Raw genomic sequence first — 19,570 nt, 5'->3', positions numbered from 1 at the left:
TGACTGTTTTTAAATTTCTTATGTCAATTCCAAGATGCTAGTATAGACATGAAGTTAAGTTACTAGAATGGAGTTTGATGAGCTACTAAGGGACAACTGTTGCCTATGATGAGACTGGATATATATTGTTCTCACAAAACTTCAGGGATAAGCTTTGTCTTCACTTCTGATCTCAACGATAAGATCAGTAGTAAATCATCACAGAACATGTAAATTTGTACTTGTTACTGTTTTTGGATTAGATAAACAAACATACACAATCTAATTTAGAAATAGTAACAAGAATTATCGTGGATTTTGGAAAACTAATATTTTCAATGTAAATTTATAATTAAAATTATCACAAAAATTAGTAATAAAGGTAACGGTAAAAAAAATTGCGTAGATGAACAGAATCTTGCCTGCAACCAAACTTCTCAAAAAAGTGATATCAATTGGCTGTGAGCCCTAAGAGAATTTGTTGGGATAAAGATTCCTCCTTCAGACCTTTGCTATCATTGGTAGGAAAGCAAAACTGGCTTCTTATCGAACAGATACCAACTGTTCCTTAATTTCTAAGGTTAAAAATATAAGTTTGAATGTTGTTATGGCTTACATCATAGGAGTATTCAATCTACATGATAAGCTAAAGTTTAAAAGTTTAAATGCAATTGTTTCCATCACATCGGATGATAGTAGAAAGCATAATCAAATTCAGCAGCATTATTCAGATAGGCTGTTCAGTTTCTTTTTTTCTATTTATAAAGGCTTCATATAAATAATTTTATGGAAGCCCTCGCCATCTTGTATGCACTGGGAGAGGTGGTGCTTTTGGTTGGTAACAGATTATTTGTGGATCTGATTCACAAGTGGTAGTGCATATGCTGAATGAGCAGCACTTGGGTGGTGTAAATTGGCATTTAGTTGTGGTTATTGTACAACTTCTATGGTTAAGTGGGTTTTTAAAATTTGTTTTTTTGTCATATTCTTAAAATGGAATGGAGTAGTGAATTGTGTAGCCAATTAGGCATATGATGGATTGCAAGGTTGGAGTATTGTAGAATAGGAACATTTGCGGCTGGATTTATCTCATTTGTTAGAGCAATTAGTTGGGGAGGATAGGAATGCTTAACTCTTTGTTCTCAATGGGTTCTAGGCCATTATTGTTTTGTATTCTTTATTTCTAATTAATAATTTTTTACTAGTGGTTGTAATTTAATTGGTTAAACATAGTTGGTGAGGACCAAATCCTTGAAGATATGATATAAGGAATGAGGTTGGGATAGTGCCAACCGGAATGAATATCCCATCTCTGCTAAAGAGGCATCAACATAGGCTCATGCTCCAATATTAGGTAGCAAAATGAGCTTTATATGATATAAAATTCTCCATAAATATTACATAAACATTAAACTTATTTAATGTCATCAACAAGTTATATAACTTTATTTATAATATAAACTTTCAATTTTGCAATTTAATATAAATGAAATTATAATTATTTTATTTTTCATAAAACAAAAAGGGGTTAAAATTTATTCAAACAAAAAGAAATATAGAGCACGGGCATCAAGCAACCCTATCAAGATCCACTAAATGATCTAACTGTTGAGACAAACCCAGAGGTAATTGTCCCTTATCCACAATATTTCAATCATGCATGTGCTCAGAAGCCCATTTGGCCAGACAATCTGCTACACCATTCCACTCTCTGGGGATATGAGTGAAAGTAACTGAATCTAAAGAAGTGCACAAAGTAAGAATCCGATTAACAACCAGAGCTAACTGCAACTAACATCCTCAAAATTTTGCTGAGTCAGCAAATGCACCACCACCTGCGAATCAGATTCACAAATAAACCTACTCCATCCAAGAGCACAAGCACGCTCCACAACATACAAAATAGCAGTAGCTTCCATCAAATTGTTAGTATTATGACCTTTATAATCAGAAAACATAAACTGAACAATCCCCAAGCTATCTCTACCAACTCCACCAATACCCACAGGGTGAGGGTTGCCCCGCAAAGACCCATCCATGTTGACTTTTAAAATGCCCTACAAAGGAGGACTCCACCTCCCCACCTTGTGTATTTTTCGAAGAGGGTGTTTGCACCTATTTCTCATCATTTGGCCTTGTGGAGGAGGAATATGGAGACAGTTATAGCAAATAACATCACATGGATCCACAGTCTCCAACAAGTCACACTTAGCCGAAATAGTTTCTCTCAAAGAATGAAGAATTTTCCACCACAAGTGATGAGCCCCAAACAACTCATCTTTAAAAGTCTGACGATTCCTCTCCAACCAGGTATGCCAAATAATAAAGGAAGGGCCAAGAGTCCAAGCAACCTGAAGAAAGTAATTCTTGATAGGAGCCTTGCCCCATCGAACAAAGAACTTAGCCAAATAAGAGACATGCCAACAAGTTTGATTCCACGCTTCCCACCAAAAGTGCCAAATATGTCTAGTAAAGGAGCGGAAAAAGAGATGAGAAACAATTTCTTCATTGTTACGACACAACATACACATCAAGGGACCTTGAAAACCATGCTTACATAAATTATCCCAAGTAAGACATTGATTGTGGACCCCCAACCACAATAAAAAATTACACTTGGGCCATGAAAACTTGTACCAAACTTGCTTCCACCAAGGAACCCGAATGTCCCCAAAAAGTAATTATTAAAGTCTAAATTAAAAATTATTATTAAATAGAAAGTAGAAATTCTAAAGAAATTATCTCATTGATGCGTTATAATTTTGTTTAATGGTATAATTATTTTTCATACTAAATATATTTATAATTATAAAATATATATGTTGTGGTCATCGTGCATGCAATGAGATTATGTATGTATATTTCAAAAAATATATACTAACAAGAGTTGTTGAGTTACATACTTCTTGTTGAAAGAACAATGTTGTGTTTGTGTATAGTATTAAATACAAATAGTTTAATTGTGATTATGTTATTGTTTTCCAATTCTATGTCAATTGTCTAATCTATGTTTGTATTAACTGGTTCATAGATGAGGTGGTGCAACTAACATTGCTACAGACATTGTATGCATAATATGTTCGCAACTTCATAGTTGACCTATAGTTGCTCATAAAGCCAACACAAATAGATTGTATAAAACAAAAGTTAGATATTTGTTTAGTAGAAAAGTAGATGAGACTTGAAGTGAATGTAAAAACATGGAGAGATATGGGGTTTGCTTTTTAGTAGGATGATATGAGGGCCTTTACTTATAAATGATCAAAGTTGCACTATAGTCGAAACTGCTTATCTTTTCTTATTTTTGTTGCAAATGTGTAGTTAATGAGTATGATTGTCACTAGTGTCAACATGTGTTCTTGGTGTTGGTGATTCGAAAGATGTGTCCCCGAAACCTTTGGCACTCCGGAAGATGTGTTTCGGTATTAGATTATTTGAATTGATGGTGTTTCAAATATTTATGTTTATCAGATATGGTGTTGATTGATATGGTTTTTGGGTCTAGATTAAGTCTGAAATTCGAGGATGTGTCACGACATTGGTGCAACGTGTGAGTCATGATCTAAGTCTAGAATTTGTAATGGATGTAATGTGTTGATATGACTGATGATGTATGTTGTGGTATGGTCTACTTCTCATTACTTCTCACCACTGGAATGTTTAGTGTTGACCTATTTTTGATCTCTATCTTGGCTGACTTGGAAGATTATGCTTCCCTGAAGACAATATATATATGAGGATGATTTGATTGTGTTAGCATGGAAAAAGTGTGGCATTGTTATTGAAGATATGCGAGATTGAGAAGGAAGGATTTGATTATTGATGTTGCACGAAGTGTGTTGGCGTTGAGGCACCAGATGCAGTCCAATTTTGCAGTGTGTGTTACAGTGGTGGATTGTCTTTCTTTCTTTCTTTCTTTCTTCGACAGTGAGCCTTTTTCTAGGCAGTGAGGCCTCTTGTAATGAGCATTCTGGTAGTGAGCCACCTTTTGTAAAAATCACCTTAACCAGTGTTTTATATTGAGAACTAACATTCTCCATAGTTTTTCCCTTCTTGGGTTTTCCACGTCATATCTAGTGTTTATTGTGTGATGTGTTGTGTGTATGTGTTTTACATGTTAATTCTGCTTTAATTAAGTCTGTTGGTTATTTTGGATGTGTAAAGCATTGAAAAATTATTTAAGTTGTCAACTAATTGATCCGATGACACATAAATTGACTATTCCTATCTTTGAAGGATCCGACTATAGTTTCTAGAAAGTAAATATGAGAGGCTACTTGATCTCTTTGGAATACAACACTTGGAAAGTAGTGGAAACTAAGTATGTTCAACCGGCAAATGGTCTTACCACTCCGGATGAGATTCAAGCTTAGAATGATACAGAACAAAAGGCTACTAGGATATTTGAAGATAATAAAGAATATGGAATTACAATGTTGTCTCAAATAGTAGAGGAGGTAAAGTCAAATAGAAGAAAGAATACTTGAATGGAGCCAAATATCAAGTGGACTAGTAAATGGAGAATTAACATGCAAGGGTACATAAATACAAATGTAGAAATTAGAAGGTATGTAAGAGAGAATGTCAAAGCGGTCATGGACAAAATAATTTGGATGAAAAATAATGTATTATGTCAAGCAAAGTTAAAACGCTGATAGACCAACAAAGAACTATCTATTATCTTCTTAGATACCGAACAAAAGTGAAAAATACCCAAAAAAGAATGGATTGATAGGGTTTGCCCCAAATCAATTATACTAATACTCTATAAAATCTTTAGCAGTTTTACTTGAAGATAAACAGACAGCAAGAACATCCATGAGAAACTGAAATAAAAATTATAAATGATTATTAAAACTTTTATCTTTTTCCTAAAAAATTGGACTCTGAAATCCCATAAACTAGCCGATCTCATACCCATTATTAAAGTTTCCATTTTATTTCATTCCAATGGTTATCACATGTTCAAAGCTTGAGAAAAATATGTTTCATGCCTCCCCATTCACGAAGTCCAAAGTAATCATTCCAGATTAACAGATGGTAGTGAACTGAAAAAGCAACAAATTCGTTACTCTCATAAACTGTAGCATATGGTCCTGTCAGGTAAGAAAAAGACTTTTAGGGTTGTCCTGACGAGCTATGCTAATTGCTCATAATTCTAACGGTTAAAATTCATTAAAATTTTCAACCCATGGTTATCTCCCACTACGCGAAATGAAAATAAGATTCCCCTAGAAGAATGAGCATCTGCAGAGTTTATATATCCGGTATCACATCGGTTATCCTTTGTTGAGTGAAAGTCCGAGTCGGAGATACTTTCCTGTAGCATCCAAAAGGGCTCTCCAGCCCAAATTTTAATGCAGAAATGATGTTTAGATCTTCTTGCTGTTTGATGGATCATCCTGGTTTTCTTTCAGAGTCTTGTAGTTTTAGCAAATATAAGTACAGATTTTCTAGGTGTGCTAGTTTTAAGAAGTGCTTAGGCCTGAAAAGTAGTGAGCCCTCTGCAGTTGAGCTATCTAGAAGGGCTTTTTCAGAAAGTAATCTGATGCTCCCTCTCACCAGGAATAAGGAAAGCAATCAGAGAATTGGGGCATGTCATTTTTGTAGAGTAATGCGGTCAAGGAAGAGTGGGTTTTTAGTTGCTGCAGATCATAGCAGAGTTGAATTCAAGAGGATGGTTATGATGAATTCTCCCAATCAGGAAAGCCATCATGAGAATTGGCCTCCTTTCGGAGAAGTTCAATCCGAGAGGGATATAATCCACCATCCCGAGAATTCTCTAGAAGTACATAAAAAACAGGTTACCCACAAATGTTTTGACTCTTTGGACGGTGGAAGTATGTCTGAAAATTCTGTAATGGCAGAGAACTGGCTGGGTTTAAAGGTTGGACTGAATGGAATGGCTTTAGTCTGCACTCAAAGAGGATGTGCCCCTGCCCATGTATGTGAAATAGAGCATAGAAACGAAAGCTCCGAGATTCATGGCGGTGATGGTGGTAGAGGGGAAGAGGAAAGCTGTGGAACAGAATCCAGCAGCACAGATTTGTATTATCAAATGATGTTGGAAGCAAACCCTGATAATCCTCTTCTGCTGAGAAACTATGCCAAGTTTTTGCACGAGGTGGATGTTGAATCTATTCATTTTGGGTTAAATAAATTGGTAGATTATATCATAGGGGATTTCTATTTACTGATATTTTTCAAATGGGCTTGCAAGGACAATGACTATCAGAGGACTAAACTGTAATACATGTTCCAGAAACTGGTCATCTACCACATTAGGATCTAGCCTATTATGTAGATGCCTTGAATCTATGGAAAATGGTTAATGCCCAAAACCACATAAGAGAGCTGTATATGGTGGGGGTTTCTTGTTTTACTTTCAATTTTCTTTTGAGTTGGCAGGGATCACCGTTCATATGGTACCCTGCTCTTATTAGGTCACCAAAATTCAACAAACCTGAATATCGAACATAATTTTAAAAACAATGATCTCACTCTAGCAAGCCCGGCAGAGAACCTCAGGTACGCTTCCTAAAATACACTCACCAATTAAGCCCTTCCCTCTGACTGTAAGAGGCTTAGAACATAGAGTTTCTGACACTGTTTCACTGATTAGTCATCTGGGTAGTCATGAATTTGCCCAACTGTAAGCCATTGTTATTACAACTTGCTAATCTTGAGAGAACTTTAATATGCTATACCATTGATATGAAGTTGTTTTAAGTCTTGTTTGGATTGGTGTCCTCAGGTTCAACATGACATGAAGAGAGCAGAAGCATACTTCTGCAGGGCCATATTGGCAAGCCCTGGGGATGGAGAGATCATGTCACTGTATGCCAAATTCATATGGGAAAGCCACAAGGATCCAGCTCGGGCCGAAACTTACTTTGAAAGAGCAGTGGAAGCTGCCCCTGAAGACTGGTAAGCAGCTCCTACCATGTCCTTATCACTCTCTAGTCCTATGGCTAGTTAGCACTGTGCTCTCTTTTCAGACTCAGTGTCTGATTTATTTTTAGCAACACAACTTGAAAACCTATCTAATAATAACCCACTATATGGTTGGGCTCGGTGTTGCAGCAATGTTATTGCATCTTATGCATATTTCCTCTGGACCTGCGAAGAGGATGAAGAAGAGAATGTCATTACTACAGAATAAAATGTAATGGATCCGGCCAATTTGAGCTCTGTAAAAACTGCTGCTGCTTAATGTTTCATCTAGGCTTAAAAGTAGTAATGTCCAGATCAGAGTATTTTCTTGACAAAATTAGTTTCCAAATTTTTCATGGGATTTTATCTTTGACTGTTTTTAAATTTCTTATGTCATTTCCAAGATAATATAGTACAGATATAAAAGTTTAGTTACGAGAATGGAGTTTGATGAGCTACTAAGGGACAGCCTTTGCCTATGATGAGACTGGATATTTGTTGTCCTCACAAAACGTCAGGGATAAGCTTTGTCTTCACTTCTGATCTGAACAATAAGATCAGTAATAAACTATCGCAAGTACTTGATGGTGTGTTAGATGCAAACAAACACACAATCTAATTTAGAAATAGTAACAAGATTGTGGAAAATTAGTATCTTTAATGTAAATTTTTTTTATGGATATATTTTAATGTAAATTTGTATGTAAGTTTTATAGATTAAATTGTGTAAATTTGTTAATATCTATGTTTGAAATCACATCTAGTGATTCATCATTAAGATAGTGATTGATTTTTTACTATCTTATGATGAATCACTGGGTGATTTGAAACATAATGCTAAAAAATTAACATATTTTAACTCTATAAAACTTACATTCCACTCTATAAAACTTACATTCCAATTCATGAACTGTGAAAATCTAATTCCAGCTATAAATTTGTAATTAAAACTATGATAAAAATTAAGCAAAAATTAGTAATAAAGATAACAGTGAAAAAAATTGTATGGATGAACAGAATATTATCTGCAACAAAACTTCTCAAACAAAATAAGATAGCTGTGATCTCAGAGAATTTGTTGGAATAAAGATTCCTCCTACTTCAGACCTTCGCTATCATTGGTAGGAAAGCAAAAATGGATTTTTATCCAACAGATACCAACTGTTCCCTAAATTCTAAGCTTAAAAATGTAAGTTCGAATGTTGTTATGGCTTACATGATAGGAGTATTATATCTACATGATAAGCTAAAAGTTAAATGTAATTGTTTGAAATAGTAACGGCAACCAATTTTTGGGGGAATTTATTTTTAAAAGAAGTTGTTTTAAGTTACATATATTTTTATAAAAGAAATTATATATTAAATATAAAGAGAATTAAAAGGTTGTAATTTAGTTGGTTAAATATAATTAGTTAGGACAATTTTTTTTGAAGATATGATATAAGAAATGAGGTCAGGATCGTGCTAGCGAGAATGAATATTTTCGAGTTTTTTTCTCTCTCTTGAAGAGGCATCAACATAGGTTCATGCTACAATATCAGATAGCAAAATGAGCTCTATATGATATAAAACTCTCCATAAAAATTACATGAACATTAAACTTATTCAATATCATCAACAAATTATAAAACTTCATTTATAATATAAACTTTCAAATTTGCAATTTAATATCATTGGAATGATAATTATTTTATTTTACATGATCTTAATATTATTATTTTAATTAAAACAAAAAGTAATTTTAGACTAAATTAAAAATAATTATTAAATAGAAAGTAGAAATTATAAAGAAATTATCTCATTGATGCGTTATAATTTTATTTACGACGTCAAGATATTTTTCATACTAAATATATTTATAATTATAAAATATGTTGTGGTCATCGTGCATGCAATGAGATTCTGTATGTTTATTTAAAAATAATAATAGACTATTTTCTTAACATAAATATAAGCTAGAACAGTTAAAATTATTGCTACTTGTATAAGAGGGTTGATAATATATACTAACAAGAGGAGCACACTTCCTACTGAATGTTGAAAGAACAATGTTGTGTTTGTGTATAAATTAAATATAAATAGTTTAATTGTGATGTGTTATTGTTTTCCAATGCTATTTCAATTGTCTAATCTATATTCATAGATGAGGTGGTGTAGGTAACATTATTTTTGATTAAGTGAAAACAGGTTTTGAAGGTGCCTCAAAACTCTTTACATCAGATTAAAAGATAGATAAAGCATTGAAAGCTCGACTAGATAGAACAACCAAAAACAAAGACAGGGTTTGTCCCAAAAGACAACAGGCCACCCAAACAAATAGAGGGCCAGTAAAACCAACCCAAACAACCAACTACAAGGGCCCTCAAAATTTTCAATTGGCCTTGTGGGAACGAAGAGTCATATCAAAAGAGGGCTTGGACGTCTTTGAATGCTTTCCCTTAACAGTAATCCAACCATCTTCAACTTTAACTGTCGCAACAGACCAATCTGAAGGGCCCATCACCAATCTTTCCAGACTAGGAAAAAGGGTGCTAGAAGAGGGAGCAACAACCATCGCGGACATAGAGTCACAGCCAACAAAAGTTGTACCAGCACCCTATGAAACAGTCAGCGAGGTAAGAGATACCACCATCACGGACACAGGTTCGCCACTAACAGGAGAGGCAAAAGTTGTATCAACACACGAAGAAACCGACGGGGTAAGAGGCAGCAATCTGTTTTCAGTAGAGGGGACAACAACATTGGGTATCACATCATCATTAATCTTAGAGGTAACATTGTTACAGAAGCTCTATGTATAATATGTTTGTAACTTCGTAGTTGACCTATAATTGCTAATAGAAGCAACACAAATAGATTGTATAGAGCAAAATTTAGATATTTGTTTAGTAGAAAAGTAGATGAGATAAAACTTTAAGTGAATGTTAAAACTTAGAAAGATATGGGGTTTTCTTTTTAGTAGGATGATATGAGTGCCTTTACTTACTAGCATTTGCATGAGAAAGACGTACAAGGGTTACGCTGATAGAAAATTATATATATAAGTTGGTATGTTAAAGAGTACAATTTTATATGTGTATAAGAATACGTTAATTTAATTTATAGTATCTTATGTATAGAATAGTATTTTTTGTTTATGTGATTTTAAAATACATTCTTAACTTGATGATTCATCTTCGAGCTATCATTTTTTTCTAGAATTTTGCTTCATGCTTTTAGTGGTCTATTTGTCTTGGTTAACAACTTGTCAATTTTATACAAATATTGTAATGGAGGTACAATGCTGATGTTGATATTAATTTATATCAAATGTCTTATAAATTTGAAAGTAGCATTAGGTCAATAGAGAAGCCAAGTATTGTATAGAATTTTTAAAAAATGTTTATTGGTATGCTAATATGCAATAATTTCTCAAAATGAAAGAACTATATTTGAATAACTATTGGACAAGGGTGGTCAATGGAGCATATCTATCATCTATTATTCAAAATTAAATCATTAAAAAGTAATTATTCTTTTGATTTTATGGCTTGAGGTTTGGGTTTTCATTGGGTTCACTTGTAGGGGGGGTTGTTTTCCAAATAGAGTGACAAATGTTTATCAAGTGTGGAAATATTTAATTAAATCTAAGGGAATAAATTGACTCTTCATCTTAACTTGCATTCCATGACAAGAAACACAAATTCTTTGTATCATGGTAGAGGAATTTGAGGAAGAAATAATAAAAAGAAAAATAGTTTGAGCTTTATTCACATGATGGAAATGGCTTCTTTGAGCATAATACATTCTATAGCTTCTTTGTGTTGTAGTGGTAATTGGCCTATGAAATAAACAAAAATGATTTTGAGCTCTATTCACATGCTGAAAATAAATTCTTTAAGCACAATACATTCTACTACTCAAATTTTCAATTGAAATGAAATTATATTTATACTTGACTAAAGTGGTATGTACCCAACTTATCATACGAAAATAGTAGAGATCAATTTTTTACAATGAGAATATTGTGAAATTCAATGAAATGAAAGAACATAAAGAAAAAAGATGCAAATTCACTCCAAATAGGATTGCTTCTAAAATGAAGTAAAGTGAAAGTGAGAAACCAATGAGAAGGGAAACACACATTTGGTTAAGAGATGAGGTAGATGTGCACATTAAAATTTCTTAGTGGGTAAGAGCAGCATGAAACACCTTGAAACTCAACTAGTAAATGAGAACATTGAAATTAAACAAAATATAATATGGCATTTGTATAGAAGAAAATTAGTTTAATCTCTTTTATACAATTATGAAACATCTTGAAACTCAACTAGTAAATGAGAACATTGAAATTAAACAAAATATAATTTGGCATTTGTATAGAAGAAAATTAGTTTAATCTCTTTTATACAATTTTGAAAAATATATAATATTGTCTATAGTAATTTAAATATGTTTGTATTCCATATTTTGTTATAATCATATATATTTTAATGCAATCCACAATTTTCTTCATATTGAAAAAAAAAGTTGTTTCACTTCTATTGAAGAGGTGTGTTTTGTCTTTGTTTTCTATTAAAGGTATCTATTGTAGATAATAGGAAGTTACTTTGTGTTAAGAAAAGGAAATAAAGCGAAGAAAATATGGTATGGGTAAAATGGAAGAATTATTGATGCACCAATATGTGATTGTTAGCATGCACCTATACATCATTTAAAATGTGAATGTATTAGATTAGAAACTCTTTTTTACATTGGTAATAAAAATAATAAATTGAAAAATTGTCTAGAAAAAATCACATTAAATTTGCATAGAAAAATGTAGGCAAGACTTGTTTTTCCCTAATAATTATATATAGATTTTGAATTGTATTACTATTATTAACTTTTACAAATGAATCTTACAATTATTTTTTAATATTTAAGCATTAACATAAATTATGTTATCTAGTTTCACATAGATTAAAAAAAATAAAAAATACATACAATCAAAACCAAAAACAATAATAATTTTAACCATTTTAATATTAATTTAATACTATTCATTATAATAACTTATTCCAATACTAGATAAATAAACTTGATTTTTCTCACATTTTTAAAACTAATTTTTTATTTATTTTTCTTCTGCAAAGAGAGCGTTCAAAACATATTTAAATCTGATATTACATTAATTTTGTTTAGAACATTATGGACACTAAAGAATATTCTTCCAAGCAAAGAGAAGATAGACAACAAATGAGCTCACTAGTTACATGCTTTTGTGCAGAAAAAAAAGTTGATTATGCAAAAACATGGATAAGGAATCAATATTTACAATGCATCAATAAACCATGCATTTATTCATTGTTGAACTCTTTGACAATAAAATAACAAAATATAGTATACAACACAATGCTGCAATTTCTTTTTATAATTATAAAGACTTTTGCATGTAACTTGCAGGCACTACGATGATAATTATACGTTTTCTTAATCCTCACAAAGGAAGTAGTTGCAAAAGAAAGAGACCTACAATGCATGTCCTTCATTTTTCAATTGTTATAGTGTAAAGCATGAAAACAAGAAACTAAATTATTTGAAAGTTTCAAATGATTTGTATTTTTTATTGTGAGATTTGATATGATTTTAAGAATAGAAGTATAAGATTTTTTTTGTTATAGATTAATATTATTAGTTGCACCACATTTATTAGTGAGGTTCTTAAAGAATGGTCATTGTAATTAAGTAATTATGAATATACTCTATATCTTGAATGGTATAAATGGTTAGAGACATGGTGGTGGATAAATTTTAGCGATTGTGTTTGGTAGTGTTAAGAAGAACAACACGATGTTTAGATTGTAAGAGGAAATGACATAGGACATTGGATATACAAGTTGGGTGAGTGTTATTCATAGGTGAATGGAAGAAAAGTATTAGGTATTAGGAGGACATGTACGAGTGTTGAATCTAGTTGATCAATATTAATAGATAAGAGTTGATTTTACAAAGTAGTAAGGGAAGTCAAATTGATTGATACTTCAGATCATCTTGGTTTTCCCCTTTTCGATCAAGGGTGGCTTTGTTAGATTTTTGTGATCCAAAGTGGTTTTATTTATTATGCTTTTAATACATGTTTGTGTAAGGTTGGTGTTTTATCAATACTACACTTATGCTTTTAATTCTATTATAAATCGATGTTGCTATTATTGTGAGGGTGGTTGTAGATTCTCTTTAACATTTGCTCAATTAAGAGATACTTGAAGACTTTTGAGCTTTTTGTAATTTTCAGCCAATTTTGAAGTTGACCTTAAAAGGTCATAGTTCAACTTATACACTTCCAATAGGAAAGTGAGCTTCTTAAAGTTTTATTTCTATCTAAAAGTAGCATTATATGTTATTCATTGTAATTTTACCAATTGAATTATTGGATAATCCATACTTATCATATGAATAAAACCATAATCCTCAAAAATTAAAATTAAATACTAGCGAGTGCACCTTGGTGTGCAATGGGTATGTCGAAGAGGTGTGGAGTGTATATTAAGAAAAAAAAATTGGTCTATTTTTTACATAAATTTGGGTAATACATGAGGTCAAATGGTAGACCATGATGTTGTTTTTGTAACAATGGTCTCATTAGAGAAGTGATAACTTCCAAACAACAATGCATCCACTCACAAGGATCCAATCATAACTGAAATAAAACCTTCAAATTGAAAAGATAATCAAGTTTCATTACCAATAGGCTTATGTTACATTTTGCAATAGGGTGAGAGTTAGAGAGACGTTGAGGTAAGGCTAGAAAGAGGGAGAGATAGTGGGGAAAGTTGTTGAACACACCACATCACTGAGAGGCAGAGGGTGAATACTCTGCCTTTGACATCAAAGGCAAGGTGCACACTACAAAAAACAACAATTAAACTTTACTAAATTATCTCCCACTTTCTAATTTTGCAACACTCCATCTACAATCCACTTTCCAACAACTACACACCACACCGCTCCCTCTAAGAGTAGCAACTGCATCAATCCAAGAGACAAAAAATGAACTTTAAATCTCTTCCTGGACATATGTACCACCTAAATGCATCTAGTTTGAAGTAGGAGGGGTGATAACCCCTAACTTCTACTGGAGATAAAGGTATCCTTCGCCAAAGCCTTAGTAAAAATATTTGCAATATTTTCCTTATTGAGCACATATTCCAATCTAACTTATTTCTTTGCAACCTTCTCTCCCAGGGAATGATACCTCTTTGAAATGTGTTTAGTTCTTGAATGCAACATTGGATTATTTAAAATGTTAATTGTACTTGTATTATCACACATAGTAGGAATCATCTCATCATACTTCACCTTGATATATTTAAAAGTTTGGTTCATCCACATAACTTGACTATAGAAAGATGTTGTTGAAATGTATTTTTCTTTTGCAATAGATAATGATACTAAATCTTGTTTCTTACTTAACTAAGAGATGGATCTATCTCCCAAGAAAAATCTACCACCACTTGTACTTCTCTTGCCATCAACACATCTGGCCCAATCATCATTTGTATATGCTTTTAAAGTGAAAACATCATCCTTCTTATACCATAATCCATAATCTGGAGTCCCATTCAAATATATAAATATCATTCTCATTACTTGATCACGAGATTTCTTAGGATTAGCTTGATATCTGGCAACCAAATAGATAGCTTGCATAATATCCAATCTTGAAGCAGTCAAATAGAAAAATCCTCCAATAATGAGTCTATACTATTTTTTATCAAAATATAGAGATCTATCATCCTTTCTTAACTTACAACTAGTAGCCATAGGGGTTGAGACTGATTTAGAATTCTCCATCTCAAACTTCTTCAATATCTTCTTGTTATACTTAGCTTGAGAAATGAAAATACCCTTTTTATATTGTGTAACTTGAAGACCAGAGGAAAATTATTGCTCACCTATGATAGACATCTCAAATTCTTTTTTCATCTCTTCTGCAAAGTTCTTGCATACATCATCATCTCCTCCAAATATGATATCATCAACATACACAACAATAATCAACAATTTATCACCTTCAACTTTAAAATAAAAATTGCTATCTATAGTACCTTTTTAAAATTCTGCTACAACAAATATCTATCCAACCTTGCATACCAAGATTTAGGGGCTTGCTTGAGTCCATAAAGTGCTTTCTTAGGTCTTCAAACAATAAATGAATCCTTTGACAACTTGAGCCCATCTGGTTGTTCAATGTATACTTCTTCTTTAAGTTCTCTAATCAAGAATGTAGATTTGACACCCATCTGATATAACATGCAACAAATGCAAGAAACATTCATATAGATTCCATTCTTGCTATATGAGAAAATGTCTCCTCAAAATATATGCCTTCAACTTGTGAATAACCCTTACACACTAATCTTTCCTTGTTCCTTGTAACTTTCGTTTAGCTAATTTCGAAACACCCACTTAGTTCCTATCAAATTCTTATCCATCAATCTAGGTACCAATTCCCATGTTTGATTCTTCTCTATCTGATTTAGCTCTTCTTCCATTGCCTTTATCCATCTTTCATCCTTTCTTGCATCTGCATAGGTCTTTGACTCCACTTGAGATAAGAAACAATAATATGCTTGTTCACTGGTTTTTGCAAGTCTTCTTGTTTGAACTCCTCTATTCTTGTATCCAATGATCTATTCCTCTAAATGATTTTTTTGCAAATATTTTTCCAATGTCTTAGGTGTTTATTTAGGTCCCTTTTCTTTTGTACTTGTCTCATCTTTATCTTGTAGAGGAGCCTTCTCTTTTATAGACATCGTAACAACTTATATTTCAGTCTCAGATTTAGGTACAGTCTTAGTCTAATTCATTTCTTCACTAACTATGACATTTGCACTCTCCACAATCGTATTTAGTATTTTGTTGTAATACTATTATACCTTACTCCTTGTAGAGTATCCTAAAATATTCCTTCATCTAACATTGCATCAAATTTCCCTAAATCTTACTCATCTCTCCTTATGTAGCACTTGCTTCCAAAGATTCTGAAATACTTGATTGTAGGAGGTCTTCCATTTCATATTCATAAGGTGTATTTATGTGATTCACTCTTATTTGTACCATGTTAAGAATGTAAACAACAATATGCACAACTTCTTTCTAGTACACATTAGGTAGGTTAGCATCCTTTAACATAGTTCTAGCCATTTCAACAACAGTCCTATTCTTCCTTTCGACAACTTCATTCTATTGAGAAGTTCTAGGAGTAGAAAAATATCTTCAAATACCATGCTCTTCGTAGAATCTATCAAATTAATTTGAAGTAGACTCTCCTCCTCTATGAGAGCTTAAATATTTGATCTTAGCATCTACTTGATTCTCATCCATAGACTTAATACTTTAAGATTTTCTAATGCTTCATATTTTTCTTTCAACAAAGTAACCATGTAATTCTAGAATAACTATTAATAAGAAACATAAAATACCTTTCACCACATAGTTCTCTTGTCCTAGTAGGCATACATAGATCTATATGAATCAGCTTCAAAGGTTTTGAAGTTGATTACTCCTTGTTTTTGAATCTCGTCTTTGGTTTCTTTCCCAATTGACATTCCCTGCATACAGTATCAACAAGTTTGATAAGATTTGGAAAATCACTTAGAACATGAGTAAAACTTATCTCCACCATATTGTCCAAATTGATATGCCTCATCCTTTTGTGTCAGCTCCAACATTTATTGATCTTTGCTAGAAAAGAACTACTTTCCACTATTATCCTTCACATAGTAGACATTACTATTAGTTCTTATACCTTTTGCAACTAATCTCCTAGAACTTCCTTTTCTGATTCCACATCTGGACCCATGAAACATGAGCTTATAACTCTTATTTCACATCTGAATCACACTCAAGATTATGTCTTAGATCCTTAACATAATAAACATCATTTGTCTTATGCTGACCATCAATGGATATAGTACCTTTCCAAAAATAAGTCCATCTTCCTCACCTACAAACTTTAAAGATCCACCATCATACTTTTCAAAATCAATCAACATTTCCTTTATCACCTGTCATATAATTTGAAAATCCAAAATCAATTACCCATGCTTTAAGCTTTACTTTTGCATGTAGTTTGGTCTTTATATTTATTGATTTTTCATTGTCCGTCATATATTTTGGATTTTTGGACCTTTCATTATTCTTCTCCTTCTATAGCTAAAAATAATGATTCTGTTAGGATAACCAGTGGACAACTGCGAGGGGGGGGGGGGTTGTGAATCAGTTCTCAATAGATTATATCAATTAAGCCACTTTACAACCTTTAACCAGAGCACATAAACATTAAATACGAGAATACCAGAAACAGATACCGATAAGCAATACAACTTAACAATGAAACATATAATCAACACAATGCAACCATACCACATAACACCATGATTTGTACGTGGAAAACCCGGTAAAGGGAAAAACCACGGTGGGAAGCCTACCCATAGTCAGATGATACTTCTGCAGAAAGTATGTGATACAATGAGGGGCCGACACATGCAGGAAGGCACACTGCCTAGAGCGTACTGCTCATTACAAAAGAGTCTTACTGACTATAGAGAGGTTATAACCACCTCAAGATAATTAGACAACAATTCAATAGAATGAACTGTCAAAGATAGCATCTACCATGCCTGATTACAGTTCCGATTAAGCTCAATCCTGGAGGCTTGTGACCTCTTACATAAACCCAATTCGATCTTCAATGATCAACCAAATCCTCTGCCTGAATGATATTACATTATTCACACATTACATTCCCTTTTTTTTCCTTATCCATTGCCACGATCTACAATGAGATCTTACATCAATTTATACAAACCCTATGGCCTAAACCAATTAGGTTGGCCACCTAAAAGATATTACAATAAGATCATTACATACATTCATATTACAATGATATGCCATGTTGTCTTAAGACCAAAACAACATTAAACAATCCATAAATCATCCCAGTAACGTGTAGAGAACACGTTAACATGATACATGTCCGTAACCTAGATAGGTACAAGACCTATTTTGGGTCCAACACACCTAAGTGATGTCTCCAACCAGTCGAGGCATGATCAAGGACCACTTTCTTCATCCCGAGTTCCATCTAGAAGCCTCACCAACACCACTTATGCATCCTGTCAAAGATTCTCAATAAAAGCTTTGTGTATAAAACCTTAAACCCTTACTGGTATAGGCTTACTAGAGTGTATGATAGCATTTGATCACCAAGTCAATACCAACTGACCAAAACATGTTCCAGGAGCATGTAACACATAAAACCAAACATACCACATTGATCCAAACATGTCGGAAGTGTCCAACAAATAGTCCCTTCTGTCGGTAACACTAGATCTTTTGTTGGTAACCAAAACCTGTCTGCCAGTAACCAACCATAACAACTAGTGTTGACATCAATGACAAAACATCAATGCAACACATAATCAATCTCCCCATAATCAATTCTTCCATATTGCCAACAATCTCACCCTTTGGCATTGATGACAACACTAGATGTGAAAAAGAATACATCTAAGTGCCAAGAAGTGCCAAAACATTTCTCATGAAAAAATGACTCCCCTTGAGGAGTGCAATCCAATCGGAATCTCTCCTATAAACATTATTTTTCACATATAACTCTCCCCCTTTGACATCAATTCCAAAGATATGACATAGATATCAAAATTCTATGAGTCTCAAAGCTGACTACTCCCCCTGAGTAGTAGCACCACTTCATCAATCCAGAGCAAAGGATAAAGTTGTTGATCCATACTGGAACAATGCACTACATAATCAGATAAGTCTTTGCTAGAGGGGTAGATACTCCTAACCTGTCTCTCAAATATTCAAATGATTCTTTAGATAGCGGTTTAGTGAATATATTTGCAATCTGCTATTTAGTGTTCACATAAACCAATTTGACTTCCTTTTCTTCCACCTTGTCTTTCAGAAAGTTATACTTTATTGATATGTGTTTAGTCTTAGAGTAAAATACTGGATTCTTAGACATGTCAATAGCTGCAGAGTTATCACAGTAGATAACTACCGGTTCACTACAATTTACCCTAATATCCTTCAACATGTGCTTCATCCACATGACTTGTGTACAATTAGTTGTTGTTGCAACATATTCAGCTTCTGCAGTAGATAAAGAAATGCATGACTATTTTTTTTAATCCATGAAATCGGTTTCTTTCCAAGAAAGAAAGCTCCACCAGAAGTGTTCTTCCTGTCATCTATATCTCCTGCCCAATCTGAATTTGTATATGTACATAAAGTGAAGTTATCATCTCTAGAATACCATAAGCCATATTTTGTTGTTCCTTGCAAATACCAGAATATCCTCTTTAATGCACATTCATGATTTTCTTTAGGATTACTTTGATATCTTGAAACAATACTTACTGCATTCATAATATCTGGTCTATTCTGAGTTAGATATAACAAGCCACCGATCATAAACTTATACTTTGTCAAATTTACCAGTGCAAGTGTGTCTTTGATAGATAATTTCTCACTTGTCACCATAGGAGTACTTACCAGTTTGGAATTATCCATACCAAACTTCTTCAACAATTCTCTTAGATACTTAGTTTGATAGATAAAAATGCCTTTGTCAGTTTGAGTAATCTACAAACCTAAGAAAATCCTCATTTCA

The 19,570-nt window shown here is 33.0% G+C and overlaps 1 protein-coding gene across 1 annotated transcript; it reads left to right on the top strand.

Moving 5' to 3' along the window:
* The first annotated feature begins 5,244 nt into the window (after positions 1–5,244).
* On the top strand, positions 5,245–7,489 carry LOC131051676 (uncharacterized). Its single transcript, XM_057986269.2, has 3 exons — positions 5,245–6,103; positions 6,734–6,906; positions 7,063–7,489. Exons 1-3 carry the CDS (start codon positions 5,345–5,347, stop codon positions 7,139–7,141), a joined length of 1,011 nt encoding a protein of 336 aa, XP_057842252.1. The 5' UTR covers positions 5,245–5,344; the 3' UTR covers positions 7,142–7,489.
* The last annotated feature ends 12,081 nt before the right edge of the window (positions 7,490–19,570 follow it).

The sequence above is a fragment of the Cryptomeria japonica genome, chromosome 10 (assembly GCF_030272615.1).
Source record: "Cryptomeria japonica chromosome 10, Sugi_1.0, whole genome shotgun sequence".
NCBI classification, from domain to species: Eukaryota; Viridiplantae; Streptophyta; class Pinopsida; order Cupressales; family Cupressaceae; genus Cryptomeria; species Cryptomeria japonica.
The sequence above is the reverse complement of the archived record's forward strand: the minus strand, read 5'-3'. Positions and strand labels throughout refer to the sequence as shown.

Excerpts from the sequence above, each read along its gene's own strand:
- LOC131051676 (XM_057986269.2), top strand. The coding sequence starts at position 5,345 with ATGATGTTTAGATCTTCTTGCTGTTTGATGGATCATCCTGGTTTTCTT. Across the intron at positions 6,104-6,733 it reads ATGCCAAGTTTTTGCACGAG|GTTCAACATGACATGAAGAG; the intron begins GTGGATGTTGAA and ends TGGTGTCCTCAG. Across the intron at positions 6,907-7,062 it reads GAAGCTGCCCCTGAAGACTG|CAATGTTATTGCATCTTATG; the intron begins GTAAGCAGCTCC and ends TCGGTGTTGCAG.